A 21827-nucleotide genomic window follows, 5' to 3' on the forward strand; every position below is an offset into this window, starting at 1 on the left:
CGCCCCGGTCCTGGCGGGTGATAAAGTCCCCGCACTACTTTTTGCGGACGATACGTTGTTAGTATCGAAAACTCCGTCAGGTTTACAGAAGCTGTTGGACCGTTTCTCTCTGTTTTGTAAGCTGAGGGGCCTTGCCATCAATACCTCTAAAACTAAGCTTATTTATTTCAACCCGAGTAAATCGTCTAAATCTACTATGATTCTCGACGGGATGCCATTAGAGCGCGTCAAAGAGTTTGACTATTTGGGGATTAGAATCTCGGATAAATTTAAATGGCAGCCTCACATTAATAAAATGGCGCTAAATCATAAGCGATTAATAGGAGTATTAGGGAGGGAACTTCGTGCCTCTACCACCAAGCCCATTGCTCCTGCTCTGGAAATTTACGCTGCAAAAGCTGTAGGCAGCGCCCTCTATGGTGACGAACTTTGGGGCTTTGGTTGTGTAGATGTGCTAGTCACCTCAGAAAATATGTTTTTTAGGGAGCTTGTATCGCTCCCGAGGGGCACCCCAACCAAGCCACTCCTGAGTGACTTGGGTCGGCGTTCTATTAAAGACCTAGTCACTATGCGTCCTCTTTTATATTGGGCGCGGTTATGGCATACTCTAGAGCTCTCTAGATACGCTGATGGCTTAAGAGAGGTTATGAATCTCCAAGAAGCTCACAAAATTGGATGGCTAGTTAATATAAAGAAGCTTCTTCTGGCAATAGGCCTTGCAATTGCTTGGGAGTCTGGGGCACCGTTATCTAAGGCAGAAATTAAGAGAGCTTTTTGGGCATGGGTTGATAACCAAGAACAGAGGGACCCAAATCAAGGTAGGTTGACTGAGGGATTTTGGCAGCATAAGTCTACGCCCCGCCTGGAGCCCTATCTAGATTTCATTACGAAACCTAGGGATAGATCCCTTTTTATTCAGTTTAGGTTGGGCACCCTTCCTCTTCGTGATCGCACTAGTAAGTGGAAGCCACCGCATCAAACCCCTGTGGATTGCCCAAATTGCTTAGGTGTTACTGAAAATATTCCCCAGTTTCTTTTTGCATGCCCAGCTTATTCGAAACCCAGACTAAAATGGCTAAAACCTGTGTGTCTGCAGCTTGGAACTAGGGACCACTCTGTTGCACTTAGAATACTCAAGGCTGACGTTAGTACAACCTCAGTCTGCGGGGTGGCTAAATTCTTAAGTTGGGCATGGCTGATTAGGAGGAAGGCTATGTGATAAATTTTTACTAAATCTTTCTTAACATTTAGAAAGCTCCTAAAGTTTAATACTATTTTAACTATTTATTGTAACAGAAAGGTTTTAAATGACGTATTTCTTAATGACTTTTTTTATTAACTGTGTTTCAACCTGTAAATGTGCTTTTATGATATCAATTATCGAAATAAAGCTTTGTACTACTAAAACATTCAAAGTGGCGTGCAGAAATCGGTAATTGAAAAGCTTCAATTGATCATCGGTCGGTAGAATCCCTGATGTATGGCCACAAATCCTATTACTACAATGGGCTCATCTGCTAATATTATAATTTTCAAAGCAGTTGTGGACCCACTGAGTAGGCTTCACAGACCCTCATGGGTCCCCGGACCATGGTTAAGAACCACTGGTCTAGAGTATCATGGGGAAGAAGACCAATCACTAGACATTCACCAAGGAAGGGTGTGTGGATAACACCTCACCTCTAGCAGGCTGCAAGTAATGGCATGACTCCTTAAAACGTGTGAGCAACATTCAGCAGTAAAGGCAGGACCTTCTGCTGATCATGGACCCCACTCTTCTGAAAGGAACTGCAACTCCAGATCAAAAGTTGCAAATAGGTGCAGGTACCTGACGGATCTAGTATGACTTTACTTTTATTTGCTGACTACTCACAACACAGTATAGCGGTGTGAGTGACCTGGGAGTGCCAGAATAATTTTTGGGTCAAACATGTTGAAGAGTCACATATTCAAAACAATGCAATGACTCATTTTTCCAACTGGAAAAATGGAAATAAAAGCTGTGACAGATCTCTTCTAGGTGAAAGAAATAGGTGTCATAGAAGGAAGAGCAGTAGGGGGGCAATGTGTCAGTACTTGATCAAGGGGCGAACCTCAGGGTCTTTGATGATCTGGCTCTAGTGATTAAACAAAGGGAGAGACCACTATCCCCTTTAGAACCGACCCACTTCACCCCACTGAGGTAAGACAGGCTCTGGAACTGAGTTCTTGGGTCTGCTTGTTTTCCACTGTGGAGGCAGGAATATATAACATACATGGCTCATCATTGAACTAGTGGAGGACTAAAGACTTCAGTAGCAGGTGGCATGCTCTGCGCACATAATTCTGCAAATGCATTTGGATCTAATACCAATTTGCACCTCGCATTACAATGATGAAGAAATAAATGTGTCCCACTTACCAAGTATCAGCAGAGTATGTCCACCAAAAACCTAATTTATTTTTCTGAATACCACTGTCTTACGTCAGGCAGTTCTTACAGAATGGCACAAAAAGCAATCTGCTCTCAGAGACGGCACCAATACAGTGCACCAGCACCCTTGGGGAAAGAATAAATACACAATATGCTGTCCAGTTCCTCCAACCGAACATTAGGAGAGAATGTAGATTCTCCAAGTTTGTGTAGAGAGAATCTGGATTTCATTAAAGACAAAGGCTAGCATTATGAATTAACTTTTATTACCAGCTCCTTGCAGCACTTCAAAGAATGACATCACCATCACACAATCCCAGAACTTTAGACTGTCCCAAACATATATAAACTCTGTCAAAGCAGCCATCTTCCTCTTTCAAGCTGCTCCGGTCCCATAACTCGCAACCTTTAATTTATTCAAACGATGAACATAATCCTCTTGCCATCTTTTATTGGCAATGTGAAATAAACAATAAATCTTAAATGTAATTGTTCCTTCATAAATATTTGTAAATATACAAAACAAAAATTCATAATTCCACTCCCCCTCCAGTCTCTTACCTGGGAGGGTGGGAGTGGTAATGCTAGCCTCTGTGTTTTTAATGAAATACAGATTCTCTCTTCAAAAAATTGGAGAATCTACATTTCATGACAAGACCAGAGGCTAGCATTATGCATGTTCAAAGCTGTGATAAAAGCACAGATGACACATCACCCATTGGTTTCAAATAAAACTTTGCAAACGCATCAGCATTAGACCAATATGCTGCATGCAAAATTTCCTCTAAACGTCCACCTGACATGAAGACCTTACTTGCCATTGCACCTCTCACCGAATGGACACCATACTCCTGCAGACTTACACCTGCCTCAAGCATACAGCACTTTACCCATCTAGCAATAGTTGCTGAAGTAACCGGTCTAAAAGGCTTCACATACGAAATCAACAACTGATTGTTACCATGCCTCCTGAACTCGCATAATCTGTTCTCATACTATCTTATGCATCTAACTACACACAACTTTGGATGTTCCCCAAATTTAGGATAAAATATCAGGCAAGACATGCACTTAATCCTCCAAGTCATTTTAAATACTACCCTATCTGTATTATAACATTCGCTACTAACATGCAATGCTCGTACCTCAGAAACTCTCCTAAAAGAAATAAAACACATTAACGTTGCCAACTTACCTGACAACTGCTTCAGACTCAAAAACATACTCATAGACCACCCCTCAAATAAATGAAGAAGTTTGTTGACATCCCACAAGCAATAGTATCTAGGTCTTGGTGGTGTTCGCAATTCCTTTCACAACCCTACAGACTAGCGGTCCTCTACCTATAGAACAACCTCCTACCAAACCATGACCTGCAGCAATTGCAAACCTATAACAATTAATAGTTCTGTAACTTAAGCCCTTCTGAAACAAAGTTGATAAAACCGTTTATAATTCTATGGCAGATGCCTCCACGGGATCCAAACTCCTTTCCATGCACTAACAAACCAATTTCTTCCATGCTCCAACATACCTTTTCCTAGTTCCTGGTGCCTAAGACTCCTTGAGCAGCTCCTGAGCCTGCTCTGAAAGACCTCTGAACTGCAGCTCTTGTAATATGTTGTGAATGATGCTTGGCAACTGTTTTGTTCTTAATGTTCGAGGCATATGTAAACTACAATCTAATCGAATTTAAACATTTGTGTAGATTGCGGCTATCAACCATAAGAGTATCCTGCCGCTAATGGCCAGTTAAGGAAAGCAGGACAGAAGCTTAAGAATCAAGGGTCAGGTGTACGACCGATTTTTGTGCTCGCAAACGAGAGATTGACCCGTTTGTGACCGCAAAAAAGGTTAATGACATGTACAAATGCTATTTTGCGAGTCACTGACTCGCAAAAGAGCGTTTGCAACTCTCGCTATTTGGAAGGGGCGTCCCTTCCAACTAGCGACATTTACTGCCATGTACTATTGTTTTATGACCGCATTTGCGGCCACAAAACACCCGCAGTTTACCACCTACTTCCAGTAGGTGGTAAACCACTCACAAACTGGAAGGGGTCCCCTTTGTGAGTGTGTGAGAAAATATTTTTTAAGAGCAAGCAATGGTCCTAGGCACCACGGCCCGCCCTTAAAAAATGAAACTAAAAAGTAAAATTTTTCCTATTTAAATGCATCCCGTTTTCCTTTAATGAAAACAGGCTGCATTTTTTTTAAAAAAAACTGCTTTATTTAGAAAGCAGTGCCAGACATGGTGGTCTGCTGACCCCAGCAGGCCACCATTCCTGGGAGTGCAGGCCATTTCCAATGGGGTCAAAAATTGCCCTTGCCTCATGAATATTGATGAGGCGTGCAATTTGCGACCCCATTGGGAATCGCTAACAGTGTCTGTGACACTGTTGTACATTGCATTTTGCGAGTCGCAAATTGCAAGTCGCAAAGCGCCGCAATTTGCGAGTCGCAAAATGTAAGGGTCGTACATCTGGCCCCAAGAGATTGACTAGTAATTAGTCCCAATATTTTGGTGCCAAATATGGCAACGTCCTCCCCCTCTTTGATGCTAGATAGGTGGGACTTGAAATTTATGGTGAAAGGCTGAAGGAGGGCAAAGCTTAGGTGAACCACTGTGTTTTAAACACACTGAGGTCGAGAGAATAGCTTAAGGGGCAGGCCTCGATAAAGAGAAGTGGAATAGCTGAAACCAGGACAGAACAAGCGTGTGGACGACAGCATGCTGTAATGCAAAATGTAAGAATGGAAATGTTGGAAATTGGTTACTAGTTGAGGGGGGTGAAACCTTACTCAGGCAGGAAACACATTCTCTGCTAGGTTGAAACTGAAAGCAAGCCCCATATTAACCCGTACTTCACTCTCTGAGAGCTTGACACTAAAGCAGTCAGGCTTAACTTCAAGGCAATATGTAAAGTATTTATGCAGCATTTCAAATAGTAATAGAGTGAAAACACAACACAAGAAAAATTGCACACCAACTTGGAAAAACAGAGTAAAATGCCAAAACGACAAATATCCAATCAATAGAAAGGGGGATATACAATTTTAAAGATGCAGGTAAATAGAGTGGCAAAAAACACTAAGGGGTCCATTACGATGGCAGGCCCGCCACCGTAACGGTACATGGGACTGACCGCCAAGGAAATTAGGATGCCACCGCCACGGTGGCAACCTGCATATATATTGCATTGCGGCGGGCGGTGCTGTAAGCAGCACCCGCCACAATGCAATATATGCATGTTGTGCATTGGCAGGCACCACGCAGCCTGCAAGGCACCGCCACCATATTGAACGTGTTTTCCACCTGGCCGGGAATCCGACCGGCGGAAAAGCGGCGGACGGTCTTTCCATCCGCCGCGGTGCCCCTCGCCATGCTAATATGGTGGGGGGTAAAGATGGGTCATTTGGCGGCCGGATCGTCACCGCAGGGCAGGCGGTGGTGATCCGCCCGCTATGCTAATAGGCCCCTAAGTGCCAACTGAGGTTATTTGGTCCCACCGGGCCAGCTCAAAGTCACAAGTTCAGGCCACCCGCAATGGAGTGAAGGTTGGATACAAAGTTCCAAGTTGGGTCCGCTGAACAGACTAACTTAAATCCTAGTTGCGAAGTGATGAGGACTCCCGTGTTGAGGATGAGTCACACTGCAGTAATGATGAGAGTCCTTGCGTCGGAGATGTATCGCGCAATAGAGGCTCTGATGGACTGTGGTAGGTGGATCGATGTCTGGCAAAAAGGTGTTTGGCATAGCAGCGAGTCCGAGGTGCTGCGGTTGCGATCCTTCATGATGTTCCGAGGGGGCTATGGGCTGCAATGAGAGGTCCTGCATCATCCAGCGGCGGTTCCCATGAGTTGCGGGGGTGCGATGTGAAGTGTTGCGTTGAGGATGCCCTGTGCTGTAGTTCCAATGCAGAGTCTTGTGAGGCGATGCATCACATTGCGTCTGATGTAGTATGTGCATGGGAGTGTGGGGTAGTGTCATGCATTGCCTGACATGCTGTCTCCAGTGGGAGGGTGTGTGTACCCAATGCCACAGCTTTCCCTCCCTGCATGTATGAGTGACCTGTGTTGTGTTGTCAGCCATACAGTGACACAGAAGGTTGTTCATGCTGTAGTCAGGACAGTGATTGCTTGGCTGGATGGCTGTGTGTGCCCCTGTAGTCCATCTCAGTGTGAGCCCAGCTGGTCTGCACAGTCCCCGCCTACAAAGACAAGGACAACTCACTGAACTTACAGAGGAGGACATCAGTCTTGTCACATTGCACTTCAGCTATGGTCCATCTCAGCACTGTAGTTTGCACACAACTGCCCTTGTGATTGGCATTTTGTATGTGTGATAGCATGTCCATCAATGTGACCACCATGATACATTCAAAGATTCACAGGACAGAGACATTGATGGCTGCGCAGTCTTGGACACAGTGAGTCCACCCCCAAACACAGGTTGACATGTGATGTATGTGTTGCTCAAGCCAACAATGGGCTGGAGATGTGGGAAGGCTACATGAGTGTTTCAGTGCTGGCATCCTGCATGTGTGTGAGATGTGCATGGACTGTGTTCCCCCTCACACCTGCATGCTTTAACATCAGCTTTTCCCATGCAGGGGTCCCATGTGGGCTGTCCTATTGTCTCTGATTGACCTATCGTTGGATATGTGATGATTTTGTATCTTGCTGATGTACTGATAGATGTCGGTACATGACAATGTGTCCCTGATCATTTCTCCCTCTTGTCTCCCATGCCTGCAGCTCAAGGTACACCAGCGTAAGGCCGTGTGGAGGGCCATTGCAGCGAAGGTGCGAGCCCGGGGGGTCTCTAACCAATGGCGCACCCACTGCCACAAGAGATGGGACGACATCAGCCGACTGGCAAAGAATGTGGCGGAGATGACCCTGGGGCTGCTTCCTCGCACTGGGCGTCTGGCACGGCGCAGTATGACACCACTAATGGGGCGCATCTTGGCAGTGACATAGCCTGAGCTGGATGCACGTTTGAAGGAGCATCAGCAGCAAGCCAGGGGTGAGCATTTGGGGAGTCTGACTTTGGCTGGGAGTGGCTGCATGTGTACAGAGACTGTGCCAGCACTGGCAACTGTGATGTTGGCAGTGTGATGCTGTGGCATGTAAATGGCTGCTGGCCTGGGGGCCTGTGGCTTGCATTTACACTACCTATACTTACAAAGGTGATTCGGATGCTGTGCCTTCACGTTACATTTTGAGTTGTGCTCTTCAGGTTTCTTCTGCATTGGTGTAGTCTAGGGAATCCGATGGGAAGGAACGGCAGTGTGCCCAATCTGACTGTGCGTACATCAATGCGTCCATTGCATGCACCCATTTGGGGAGGGCTAGACTTCTTACAGCAATGTACAGCATTCTATTGTCCCCAAGGTACGACATGGTGGGTGGCATGGGCTAATGTCCATTGTGGACTGTCATGTTGTAGTCTGGGTCTGTGTTGTCCCCTCCTGTTCCATCCAGTTCTGTCATTGGCAACAAGTAGTGTGCCCCCATCATGTCCCTAGGTGTGCTCAGAACTAGTTGTGTCTGTTTGAACAGAGCCACAAGCAGGGTGTTGTGCTGTGTGGTCATCACATGGCTCACTCATGCCTGAGTTTCCAGTTTCCACTGTTCGAGTCTATGTAGTGAGTTGGCACGATGTGATTGCACAGGGTGGTGTGCAACATGTAGATTTGCTCAACTTTTGTCATGCATTGCTTGCATATGTTTGTTCTGTTTTTGCCACTGACCTGACCCTACATCTCTCTCTCCCACGCAGCATCACCTGTGGTTATGGAGGGACAGGAGACGGACACCAATGGGGGTTAAACTAGCACCACACTGCCCAGGAGCCCAGTGACACAGATGTGACCAGTGCCTCAGAGGGCGGCAGGAGTCTGCTGGAGGAGTCCCAGCCTGAGACGCAAAGCACCACATCATCTGATGCCAGCGGGGATGCATCCATGTTGGAGGGCACAGAGAACAGGGACTCTGCATCGACTTCCTCCATGCAGCGGCCATTGCCCACCCTCCCAGCCACTTCCTCTGGTGCTGCCCGTGTCCACCTCAGTAAGAGGGGAAGAGTGCCCTTTACCCCTGGCACCGCTGCCCCTGTCCCCCCTGCTGCCATCAGTGCTGAGTCTGTGGACCTTTTGCGCCAGCTGTGTGTAGCCCAGAAAGCTCTCCTCAATGCCTTCATTGACCACGACAAGAAATTGGCCCAGGTGGTTGCTTTCATGGAGGGCATACATTCGGACGTGGGTGGCCTGCACCGGACAGTCCAGGCTTTATCATCAACAGTGACGTCTGCCCTGCAACAGGCACATTCTCACAGTCCAGCTCCAGTTCCTTTGTCCACCCCCGGGCAGTGGCCACGTCTGACGATAGTGACCACAGTCCACATACATCGAAGTTGCGATACAGCACACGGAGCACACAGCAGCAGCAACTCAAGCGGTCCTGGGCACAGACACCATCTCCACAAAAGACCAAAGGCACCTCAGAGCGCAGGGAGAAAAGCCCGTCAGGCGACACCAGTGGACAATTAGCAAAGCAGCAGACCTCAGGCACACATGACTCAGTGGCATCCCCATCCAAGGGCTCTCCTGCTCCTAAATCATCGTGCAAAGATACTCGTACAGTGTCTGTGCCCACCAAGGAGTTGGTGCATGCCAAGGGTACACCTAGGAAGGGCTCAAAGGCAGTATCACCAACCACCTCGACTCCCATTCCAAGCCCAGTGAAACAAGGGCCGGAGGGCACTGTAGGGGTAACACCTAGTAAACAGGGGTAGGGTGGGCAGAGGCGAAGCAAGGCAAAGCATTCCGCTGGGTCCAGCACATCACCAGAGGGGCTGCCAGCGCCTGCACCTACTGCAGCATTGGTGGTGAGTGTGCCTGTTATGCCCACACCACTACCCATTGATCCACAGTCAGGCAAGCCATTTAGGATCCCCAAGAAGTGGAAGGGCACACCTCCACAATCTCCCAGCCACACTGTGACTCCCGTCTGCATGACTCCACCTCCACATGCCGCTACACCACCTGGTCCAAACAGCCCTCCAGCTTGCCAAGCCACTGATAGTTCTACCTCAGCTGTTCCGCTCTCTCCCCCGTCAAGTGCCCCGACAGTCCCCGAGACACAGCCAGCTCCCAGTCCACCTGACAGCCAAGTCTGAGTGGTAATCACCCTCACACACCTGTGTCTCACACAGGTGAGCCTGTACTGCACATTGTTGCTCCGACTGTGTTGCTGACCATGGAAAGGTACAGTCACACGCATTCCCTGTGCAGCTTCTCATGGACATGCTCTGTACTCTGCCCTGGCTACTGGGCTTGCTGTTATGCCCTTGCCTGTGCAGTTTCTCATGGACATGCTCTGCACTCTGCACTGGCCTTGTTGTTCACTGCTGTTTTGCCCTTGCCTGTGCAGCTTCTCATGGACATACTCTGCACTCTGCCCTGGCCACTGGCCTTGCTGCTTTGCCCTTGCCTGTGCAGCTTCTCATGGACATACTCTGCACTCTGCCCTGGCCACTGGCCTTGCTGTTCACGGCTGTTTTGCCCTTGCTTGTGCAGCTTCTCATCGATATACTCTGCACTCTGCCCTGTCCACTAGCCTTGTTGTTCACTGCTGTTTTGCCCTTGCCTGTGCATCTTCTCATGGACATACTCTGCACTCTGCCCTGGCCACTGGCCTTGCTGTTCATTGCTGTTTTGCCCTTGCCTGTGCAGCTTCTCATGGACATACTCTGCACTCTGCCCTGGCCACTGGCCTTGTTGTTCACTGCTGTTTTGCCCTTGCCTGTGCAGCTTCTCATGGACATGCTCTGCATTTTGTGCCTTACTCTTCTCTTCTCATGGTGCCTGTCTGTGCAACGTGTGAATAAAGACAGTTGCTCCAGTTGTCTATTTTGTCAGTGTCCTTACTGAATAAAGTTATTTTGCTGTGTGTAAATGGTTTACTGTGCCACATGGTCTGTGTGGCACTGCAACATGGTCACATTTTGAGCTCACTTGCTCTCTTTTCTTCAGCGGTGACAGGGTCTTCAGTTCTTCTTGGACCAGATACTTGTGGTGGCAATGGTGTCAATTTCGAATGGTTAGCAGTAGTCATTTACTTGATTAGTTCATGTTGGCTCTATTGTACACATGTCAGGTTGGGGGGCACTGTCAGCGCAGGGTGGGTTTCTGCACACGGTATTGCAGGCAGGCTGTCCAGGGTCATCATGTGTGTGTTCTTCCTATATGTCTGCTCAGTGGTGTATGTGTGTGGTCATCTTGTGATGGTCAGTCATCTTAGTCTCATGGCTTACTTTCCATTTGTGCTCTTGGATGGCCGGGTAGTGTGCAGTGTGAAGGGGGTGAGTTTGTGGGGAGTGTTGATGTGTTCATGCCTCTGCAATGTCAACTGCACACATGTGTCACCCAGGAGTTGTGTGCCTGTTGTTTTGATTGTTCATCCCTGTGGATGTGGTTGTATGCCCATATGTGAGTTGTATGTTGTGCACTGTGCAGTGTGTTGGTGTGTCCTTGCAGTTCTGTCTAACTCCTACTTGTTGTTGTTGTCACTTGTGAGTATGCAGAGGGTGTTACTGGCAATTCAGTGTTTTGTTTTGTTGCACATCCATGTGTCTGGTGGCTGTTTGTGGGGTCTGTGCAGACCTGCTGCTCCACACTGCCATTGTGGTTGTGTTTTCTCATGCCTTGCTGTCCCATGGTGCCTTCTTGCTTCCAATGTGGCATGTTGTGTGTGTTGTCATGCCATCCCCTATCTGTGCTTCAGCTGCCTACCCATTGTGGGTCTGCACTCCCTCTCTTTGTGTGTGGTACACTCCTGCCATGTCCCCTACTGACATGCAGTACACTTCACTTTGGTGTGAGCTATCCCCTTGGTTTGTATGTGTGCGTGCCTCCCCATGACTTCATTTGTGCCACTGTGCTTTGTGGTGCAGTTCTTTGTCCAGGGCCAATGGGTCATGTGTAATGTTCTGGTCCTGTTTGCCAGTCATGGTTGCTGATATGCAGTTCAACTGTGTGTGCTGCCCAGTCCTGTGGTCAAGCTGTTTCCACCTTTGTGTCCCAGACGTGTGCATCTATTGGGTGTTGTGTTGGATGTATGTGTGTTGTTTGTGTTATTGCTTCACTTTCTGGGTGTGCTGTTGTCTTTATGGTGTGCTGTATGGTGTTGTGTGGGTTGCTGTTCTGTCACTGATCTCTGTGTGTGTCTGGTATGCTTGGTGTGCACACACAGCTTGTTGTGCATGCAGTGCTGTGTGTGTATGTTGCCTTGTGATTGCCTGGTGTGCATCCCCTGATGTCGTGCTATGTTTGCTATGTGATTGTTCTGCCTGTGCATCTGTTGTTTGTTTGCTGTGGCTGTGTTGTTCTGTGATGGTGCACTTCTTGTGTGTGTTGTGGTATGTTGTCTGTGCATTGTTTCTGAGTGATGTGGTTGTGCACTCCTGTTGTGTCTGTGCTCCCATTGCCTTTCCCCAGTTTAGCTGCACAGGGCATGTATGTTTTTTGTTGTTGTGGCTCTGTGCTGTTTCTGTTGGGTTATGTGTTTGTCTGTTGTATTTGTTTCCACATTTGTGGTGGCATACCTGTGTCTGTGTGCGATGTTTGTGGCTGTGCCCAGGGTGTGTGGTCATTTGTGTGTATATTGCCTGTCAAGTATTGCCAGCCTTCAGTGTGTTTGGCACTGGTGTTGTGTGCTGCTGGTGTGAGGGGGGTATGTGTGTAGATTCTTACAAGTGTTTGTCAGCCCTGAGGTATGTAGATGTCCCTGTGTGTAGTGCTGCTGGTGTACTCCTGTGAAGTAATTGTATGTATGTGTGGCGGTTCCCAGTTTGACTTCAGGGCCTTCCTTTCATCCTTGTGCCTATGCATGGTTTGCCTTGCTGCCTCTCTGTGTTGTTGCACTGGGCTGTCTGTGGTTTGATTTCACTGACTGTGCCAGCCATGTGTGCTTTGATGGTGTGAGGGTGTTGTGCTCTGTTCCTTGTGTTGATGTGATGTACACATGCTTGTTGTGTGTCTCCATGGCCTTTCATTTGTGTGCAGCCCACTTTGGTTTCCCTATTTGTTGTGCTCCATTGCTGTTGGCATGTGGGGTGTGTATGTGTGTGTGTCAGTCTGTGATATGTATGTGTGACTGTGCAGGCTGTGTGTCCATTTGGATGTTGATTCCTTGTGTGTGTTCATTTGTTGCTTGTCCTCATTGGCTTTTCCCTGAGTGTGGCATTGTGTGTGTTTCCCTGGTCCTGTGCTACTGTGCTGTGTGTTGTGTGTTCCTGTGCAGCCACTCCTGCATTGTGTGTCTCCATGATTGTTTGTTGATTGTTTGTTGTGTGGTGAAGGGTATGTTTTGCCCTGGCTTGTTGTTGTGCATGGGATGCACAGTGGAGGCACATGGCATAAGGTGTGCTAGTGTGTGGTGGGAGTGGGTGTGTCCCTGTGGTTTTTGTACCTTGCCCATGCCTGGCACTGGCCCTGCCTTCTGCATTGTGCACATGTATTTGCTTGTGTTCGCCGCTGCAGTGACGTGACCGGGACATTGCTTCATGGTGGCGGTAGCTGTGTGTCCAGGATGCAGCGGGGTGACTTTGTGGCAGGTGGGTGATGTGTGGGTGCCCTTGTGGATGTGTCCCTGTCCCCCCTAGGGTGTCTGATGTGGATTTGGACCCTGTGTCAGGCCGTGGGTTGTGTGTTGTGTTATTGCGTACCTGCGGCGTCATCCCCGGCGGTCCATGAGTTCCTGGTGATGTAGCAGGTACAGCACCGGAAAGACGTGTAGAGCTGGGTCCATGGCGGTCGTGACCGGGACTCTGCTTTCGCGCTCCGCTGTCGAGTTTTCACCGTCTCTGCTTGGGCGGTGTCTCCACTGCAGTGCGTCTGCTTGCTTGAGTCATCCTAATTTGTGGAGCAGGGCGGACGTCATTCTGCATGGCAGATGATATCCATTGGCTCCCACCACCGCGGTGGCCGGTTCACTTTGATGGCGGTGCACGTTGCACGGTGGTGGTCAGAAATTGGCCTATGTTTGACCATACTAATATGGCGGGCGGGATGTCCGCTGCTGGCGGAAGGAAAAAGGCATTTTTACGCACCGCCAGCGCCGCGGTGGTCCCACCGCCCTACATCCTAATGGTCCCCACAGTGTCATTGACCCAACAAATAATATAGGATTGCCTGTTCCTTGAGTACAAGGAGAACATTTTATGGCTAAAGTATGTGAAAGATACTGTATACGCTCTTGATTTAGGTCGCTTATTTGAATCGCCAGAAAAATGTGGCTCTGTCTCGAAACAAGCACTAAAGACCTGTTTTATGATCGCTGTATCAGAAGGGAGATTGAATGCACAGCGTAATAAACATACCGTTAGAGAATATATTGAAAGCCATTGCAGGATATCCCCCATCTCGACTTTGTAACAATTCCACGGCACAGGTTTATTTTGCTAAGGTTTCGGCTCAATTATATCTCTTGCATGTTGGGCCACCCTGCTGGTATCTTTTCTTCAAACTATCTCCTGTGTTGCCCATGTGATGACACTTCACGACAGTCTGTTTTGCACATCTTTTTTGTGTGTAAATTTTATTGTAACCAACGGAAAAGGTTTTGAATTCCGCTTTTACGTAAGCACAATTTCAGACAATGTCGTCTGGCCCTGTATTTTTAGGTCTCGCGTAATCCGTATAGCGAGGGCAATCCCATCTGCTACTTGCCTGCTGCTTGCAATTGTCTTATTTACGATTTCCGGCCTCCCTACTGGTTGCTGGTCCGCTGCATCACTACCGTTTTTATCAGAACCTGCACCGACCAACTACAGTTTCATTGCGCTGCAGCTGTTGGTATGTCATGTTTAGGGACTACTTGTTTAAACAATTATAGGCTTTATTTATCAGAGCGGCGGGTCACGCTTTTCCCCCTGCTCGACTGTTTATCTGGCGCTCACCCTCTTGCTTCCACATGCTTAGCCGCTCTCCGCCTGCCAAAAGACCCCAAGCGCCTGCGGCAGGACAACACCATGCTCAGGGGTATCGGCACTCAAAGTGTGCGCGCATTTGAAATACATTACACATCAAAAGTGTGCACGTTTAAAATACACACTGCAACGTACTAGAGCAACTGCGTTTTTCTTTTTGATGCTCTGCTTCGTTGCAGTATGTATTTTAAATGTGCACACTTTTGATGGGGCAGCGGCTTTCACTTTCGCTTGCACAGGGACGAGTTCTCTTCACATCCACCCCTACAAGTGGTGCCTCCCGCTCACATGCTGCTGGGTGGCTCTTGTTTACCCCACACTACCTAACCCCACCATCTTCGGCGCCCTGCACTATCTCGCCCATCAGATTTGCATTTTGTGTACCACCCACGCCTATAGTTCCCTTAGGCTGCTATATGTTGAGTTCAGGGGTGTGTGTTGCTGGTGGTGTGTGTTTATAAAGTTTTACAATGGCTGAACATAGTTCTCAGGAGCAAGAGTGCGACACCTACAAGGCCAGGCAACTGACGGCATCACCGATAGACGCACGCTGTCTGCTTACAGTTTGACATTTTCATTTGATTTCCTTCATTAGATCTTTAATGTTAATTTCGATATCAGTTACCAGATGACAAAAACCCTCAAATTCTGATTTGATAAATACACGCGTGTGTGCTCTGTGATATTTTTAAGCTGTCATATATTTGCTTCAAAAAGGCCCTATACACCGAAATGTTATCATCTCGGATGATTTGTGAAAAGCGTTTTACTATTTCCATTAAGGATCAGTATATTTAGACAGAATTAGCATGGACAATAATAAATCTTGCACTAAAATATTGAAATGTTGTATGTATGCTGTTGGTCTTCATGAACAGACACAAGAGTGTGATGCTATTGAATCGAGCACACCGGCTCCTCACCAATAGAGGCCTAGATGTCTATTGACAATTTAATGACAAAAAGTCTGTCTACCTTGGAATTATTTACTTAATATGTTTCTTGTTGTTTATCCAATGGGGGCTCGAGTTCCTACTCAATAATTTATTTTGACCCTTTGGTCTCGAATTTACGCGAGTCTGAACTATTGGCATTGTAAATGACAATGCCTTTTATTTATATTTTGGTTTTTAAAACATAAATAATTTTACTATTTCCATTAACTCTTTCGCTGCAGCGGGAATTCCGCCGCAGCGCTGGGGGGGGTTGGGGGGCAGCACGGTGGCGCTGTGCTCATGACGGAGCCACTCCGTCATGAGCCACGGTTGAGCTGTGCTCATGACGGAGTGGTTCCGTCATGACTCCGCCCAGTTGCATTGTCCCCCCGCACAGGCGGGGAAACAGTGCCGCGTGGGCGGAGCGCCCGCCAACGGTCGCGGCATGACGGAACCACTCCGTCATGAGCACACGGCAACCGTGGCTCATGACGGAATGGCTCCGTCATGAGCAGGGGAGGGGTTAAGGATCAGTATATTTAGACATGGACAATAATAAATCTTGCACTAAAATATTAAAATGTTGTATTTATGCTGTTGGTCTTCATTTGCATTGACGTTTCAAGCTGCCTGTTTAGCTGAAACCAGCTATAAGTGTTCATACAAATAAAATCAAGTAGTAATCGGTGTTTGTGTTTTACTGTAGCCGATTTTAGGTGGCCAGGGCTAGAGTGAAATGTGCATGTCAATAATGCATTTTAGCGCTGGCTGGTAGTCTTTACATGTTTCAGATTAAATATGGAGCACCTGCACTTTTTGTTCTCATTGTGCATTACCATACTGCTCATATTTGCTCATGTGTTATGACTTTTCTGAATTTTTGACGCTTATTTCATACCCAAATAAAACTATTGGAACAGAACCGGGCATAGCTGTTGTATGGGACAAGAGTAAGCACCCTCGGCCCCCACCCGGGCGCAGTTCTTTCTAATGAGGTCATGGCTGGTATGTCTGCCGATAGTGTTTGCTTTTCTGGGGGAGGGGCGTGCGTATGTAATTTAAATGTCTTCCTTGTTTGTAGTGCATGTGGCCCTGGGAGCGTCCTTGCAGGCTGACCGGAGGATCTCTATTACTGTTGGCAATGTTTGTGTCCCCTGCCCAATCTTGCATCCACACACATCGCTGCGATTGGCACCGGTTACACGTTTTCTTACAATTGCCCGCTCTGCAAATACCCCTATACGTACAAGGAAGCTTTGCACATGGCCTCTATGCGCGCTGCTGTATCCCAACACAGATCTCTGCATAGCTCCTCTGTCCATTAGCACCACTATGCACACACACTTCCCATACAAATAAAAATGCAAGTGTCAAGGTGATATTTTAATTGTAAAACGGCTGAATGAACCAAAGGGTCAAAATAAATTATTGAGTAGGAACTCGAGAACCCATTGGATAAACAACAAGAAACATATTAAGTAAATAATTCCAAGGTAGACAGACTTTTCGTCATTAAATTGTCAATAGACATCTGGGCCTCTATTGGTGAGGAGCCAGTGTGCTCGATTCAATAGCATCACACTCTTGTGTCTGTTCATGGCAGGCTATCATCCTGCTGGGACCTGCAGGGCATGTCTCTCTGCATTACCAGCCTGCGTGGGGAACAAGCATTTGCAATGCAATAGGTCTAGAATTTACGTGAGTTTGAACTATTGGCATTGTAAATGACAATGCCTTTTATTTATATTTTGGTTTTTAAAACATAAATAAAAGGCATTGTCATTTACAATGCCAATAGCTTAAACTTGCGTAAATGTGAGACCTATTGCATTGCAAATGCTTGTTTACGTATGCTGCCTGATCCGCAAACCTGTTACAGTGTTGCCTCTTTTTTATGTATGTGTCTCAAATCCAGGAAATCATTTATTGAATGATACTGATGAATTGCTTCTTTTAACATTTTTAACTGTGATGTATATATATACTTTTATGATTAACTTGTATTAATCGAATAAAGTAATTTTGATGATGATGATGACACAGTAAATCCTTTGGCAACAGGCAAAGTAGGGAAAAAGAATCCATTACACAAAAAAAGTGGCCACTGTAGACTACTACTATGACACCCAGTTCCAAGAATGGCTCCAGGACAAGAGGACACCTAGGGGTAGATTTACAAAGATTTCACGCTGTTTGGGTCTTTTTGTCTGATTGGCTTTCCAGCGCTCAACATATTTATCGCTATATATAACATGAAAGAAACGCGAAGCAGCGCACATTGCTGCTTTCCATTACTTAGTGCCAATGGGGTGTACCATGGGTTGTGCATGGGCCTTTCCATGAAACCATCCAAGGTTTCCTACACTAAACACAAATTACTAAATAAAGTAGACTGGGTTTAGCTATAGAAAACAACGCAGCCTTCAACCAGCTGCTATGAAGGAGAAACACTTTTTTCTCCTTTATTTTCCGACTTTGCATGTGTGCAAAGGCGTCTCCGTGGTGTACTGCACTGCAGTTTTTTTCTGTGCTGGCACCAGGGAGAAGGCCAGTGCCAGATTTCAGTAAAATTGGGGCTCTCCTGCTATCTCCTTCTCACGCAGCGCAGCACAACATTAGCAGCTGCTACACTACACTGTATGGAAAATTAGTAAATCTGGCCCTTAGATTCTTCACCTGAGTAAATACAAAGGCATTGCCTAGATAGCAGGTCAAACAGCCATTTCTCAGATGATGGACTACAACCAGAACTTCAGGGGTTAAGTTTAAGTTTGTTGGGGCACATCCTGCAATCATTATCATGCATGCCTTCTCTGAAATTATCCAAGCCCTTCCCTACCCAATAGTTAAAAAATTTCACCATGCACTCAGGGAAGGACTGACAGTCAAAAGCAGCCCTGGCAAACATGTTCAAGCCAGCCCCTGCTCCTTTGCCCCTCTTTCATATATCTCCCTCTCCTATTCTTTCTTTGTCCCCTCTCGCTTTCCTCTTTTTCCTCTCTAATGACTGCTGTAATTAACCGAAGGAGCAGGATCAAGGTAGCACCAGTGGCCCGCTCCCTTCAAAACCAGTCTCCAAAGTCTTCGACCTAATAGGGAAATGCCTGATAAAAGAACTAAAAAAAAAAAAGAACAGTCCGGCCCAGCATGCATTTTGTGTCATCAGCAGTGGTATTCTTGTGTAGTAGAAATCCACTTTAGTTACTCTTCTAGCATTATCCATGGTACTGACAAATGCCAAAGGACAGCAAGGTCTTTTCTAGATCTACACGAGTGCTTGCCTTTTCATCAGGTCATCAGTGAGTGTATCAGGAATTCTCGGCGGAGATGAAACAGCACTTACATCTGTTCTCTTTATGTCGGAGACTTCACGTACATAGGTGATTCGTCCTTCACCAGCCCCAGGGCCCAGGAACCCGAGCTCTGTCAGTTCTGTTTTGGAAAAAAACAAATGACAATGGTAATAAAAGTACACCCCAAGAACATAACAAAGAGACACAGGGCTCTCAATCTCACTATGGAATATGGGACATAAATTCAAAAGGACGCCTATCCACAGCAGCTTTAATTATACCTGAAAACACTCAAACTCACAGACTGCCCCAGACTGGCACCAATACATAACACATCTTCCTTTTTTAAACAACAATGAACTATAACAGTAAAAAAAATACATATTCATCCCTCCACTTGGGACACCTTTTTACAGAATGTGATCTATGGATATTCGTTTGATGAAGCTGAATTCCCTTGTCACCTCTCTTGCAAACAGGATTACCAGACTGAGACCTACTTGCTGTACTTACCACATATTTATGATCAACTTTATTTTTTTCACCTCTTTACAGTGTACCAGCAGAAGGAAGCAATTAGGTTATTTTCATCTAACTAAACTTAAATACATACGTCAGGATGGGAGTGAACTACAAAGAGGGAATTTAACAAAGATTACCACTTCATGAAGTGTATAACAACATTCACAGTGAATAAGGAAGAAAGACAGACAGAAGTGACAAAAGAAAGCAGCAAAAAGTGAAGATATATGTCTCAAAGGGAGGCCTTAGATTAGTCCAGGACAGGACAAAAAAGTTAAATCAGTAGCCAATTTCTGAGGGAAAGGAGAGGGTTGGTTTCTGATGCTAACTGGAAGAGAGTTCAAGATGGAGGTCACCTCTTCAGTGCAGGAGCAATTAAGGGAAGACACAGTTTTAGACTTGTATACCTCAATCCAAAGGGTAGTCTGATTTCAAATGTTACGCCGCGGCCCGACTCGCGATCCACGGCGCTACCTGTTTCCTCTCCGCCAACCGCGGTGCCGCCCGCGGCGCCCCTCCCTCCTCTTCGGGGGCGCCGCGGTACAGCATCACTGCCCGCTGTTGCCATTTCAACGTCATTGCGGAAAGCACCCGCAATGCCTGTTGGTTTTTGGGCACACCGCATACTTGCACAGCGGCACATCTTCTTCCGGAGGCACCTTTTGACATTACATTCACCTGGTGAGGGCGTCTGATGATCTGCCTTCCTTGGGGGCCATATTATTGCACTTCACTCTTTTCCATATTCAAGATGGCGACACCTCTCCTTCCTATTTTGTCACTTCCTGTTCCTGTATGTCACTTCCTGTATGTCACTTCCTGTTCCTGTATGTTACTTACTGTTTTTTTCTGTATTTAAAGGATCAGAACCTTTCCTTCCTTGCGTTGCAACACTTCTTGTTTCTGCTGGTGTGTCCTCGCTCCTGTTGGTTCCTGCTGGTGTGTCCTCGCTCCTGTTGGTTCCGTGGCTCCTCTTTTGGTGATTGATTCCTTCCTTCTGTTGGCTCTTATTTTTCCAATGCGCCTTCTGTTCCAACTTGTCTTCCAGGCTTCTCCTGGTTCCTTTTTGGGCAACTGGTTTTCCAGTGTTTTCTAGCTCCTTGTCTTCTCATTCATTCCTGGAGTCTCATTATCAACATCAGAGGTTTTTTCTCTCCGGGGTTTTTCCTCTCGGGACTCCTTCTGGAGGGCACTGGCTGCTTAGGCTTTCATTGTTGGCAGCACCGTGGCTACCGGAAAGGGTCGCCCCTATCTCGGCCAAACCAGGACTTACAAGAACTGAAGCCGAGAACCGTCCCAATGCCTCGAGACTGGTAAGAAAGACCCTAAACCCAACATCAAAGGTTTATTAGTTCTCCAGAGATAGGTAGGAGAGCAGAGTAACAGCAATAGCTATTCATAGGTATTACTTTATAGACGAGGCAGCAAAACATAAAAGTGATCCTTGTAGTTAGAAAAAGCCAGTGTAATTCCTGGAAAATGTGGGAAATGTAGCTTCATCTCTTAGAAGAGGAACCCACTCCAGAGAGAGAATGGGTTTGATTGAAGCAAGATATGATTGAGGACCTCAATCCAGAATAACCAAGTTGTCAAAATTGAGTCTGTAGATCAGCATGGGTGGACTACAATTGTTCAGTGTTCTACTTTTCTGAGGGAGTGGAGGAAGAAACTTGCAGCTTTAGTCACATTGTTGATGTGCACTAAGAGAGAATATGATGGGAAGGAGAGGCATTCCACATCTTACAACAGTGTGGAAGAAAAACCTTACAGCTTTAAAGGATACAGGAGGTTGGTATCCAGCTTGCACTGGAGTGAGAGGTGGAAAAATAGGAGGAACTCTTGTTATGATTCTGTGTAGGACAGATTTTAGACAGCAAATTAGCAACTGTGTTTCCGCATTATCTAAGACAAGAGACGACAGTGATAGATGACCTAGTCTTGATGTGGATGTTCTCTAGCACAGTCTCATAAAGAATATTGTCACTGTAATAGTTTACATGCTGAATAAACACAATGAGCCAAACTCAGAAAAAATATACATGGTCACAGTATCAGTACCAGTACTATTAGGTACCAATAGGTAATGATGTTGATGATAACCCAAATACTTTTCCTTAACTGTTTCTAAAACTGGATTGCTGTACAAAATCAGCTCTGTTATGCAATATAAACCTAAAAAATGCTACCAAGAACAGTACAATAACAAAAGTAATGTTATCAACTTTGCAAACCACTGCTCATAAACAGCTTCATAATTATCTGCATGTCTGGATGGACCACCTCCTCGATCAGTTTGAACTCTTGTCAACGATGGTCTTGTGAACTCCCCCACCTTCTTCCAGCATCTGTCTCTCAGGATGCAGAGGCCCTTTACAGCTTGCTCTCATCTCTGCGGCTGTCAAATATCATCTCAGTGTTCCTAGCATGACCCAGAGATATTTTACTCAGAACTACAACAGTTGTTATCAACAGCTCTGGATGCTACCATTCCCAATCAGCCTAAATGCTCCTTCCTCACCCACCTTCCTCCTACAATATACTCTGCTGCGCTCACTACCACCCAGCACCACTGCAAAACTTTAGAAAGACTGTTGTTTCATCTATAGAATCTTCTCCGAGGTAATATAAGAAACAAATCCATAAGGTAGGCTCTCTCTACTAATGTATTA

At 46.5% G+C, this 21827-nt stretch overlaps 1 protein-coding gene across 1 annotated transcript in view; it reads right to left on the minus strand.

Moving 5' to 3' along the window:
- Positions 1-21827, minus strand: part of DNMT3L (DNA methyltransferase 3 like) — a 187748-nt gene that overhangs the window by 108845 nt on the left and 57076 nt on the right. The window contains exon 8 of the mRNA XM_085646967.1: positions 18687-18775. Coding sequence (XP_085503093.1) covers positions 18687-18775 — 89 coding nt within the window. The remainder of the gene's footprint in view (positions 1-18686; positions 18776-21827) is intronic.

Source organism: Triturus cristatus, chromosome 3_2 (genome assembly GCF_964204655.1).
Source record: "Triturus cristatus chromosome 3_2, aTriCri1.1, whole genome shotgun sequence".
NCBI classification, from domain to species: Eukaryota; Metazoa; Chordata; class Amphibia; order Caudata; family Salamandridae; genus Triturus; species Triturus cristatus.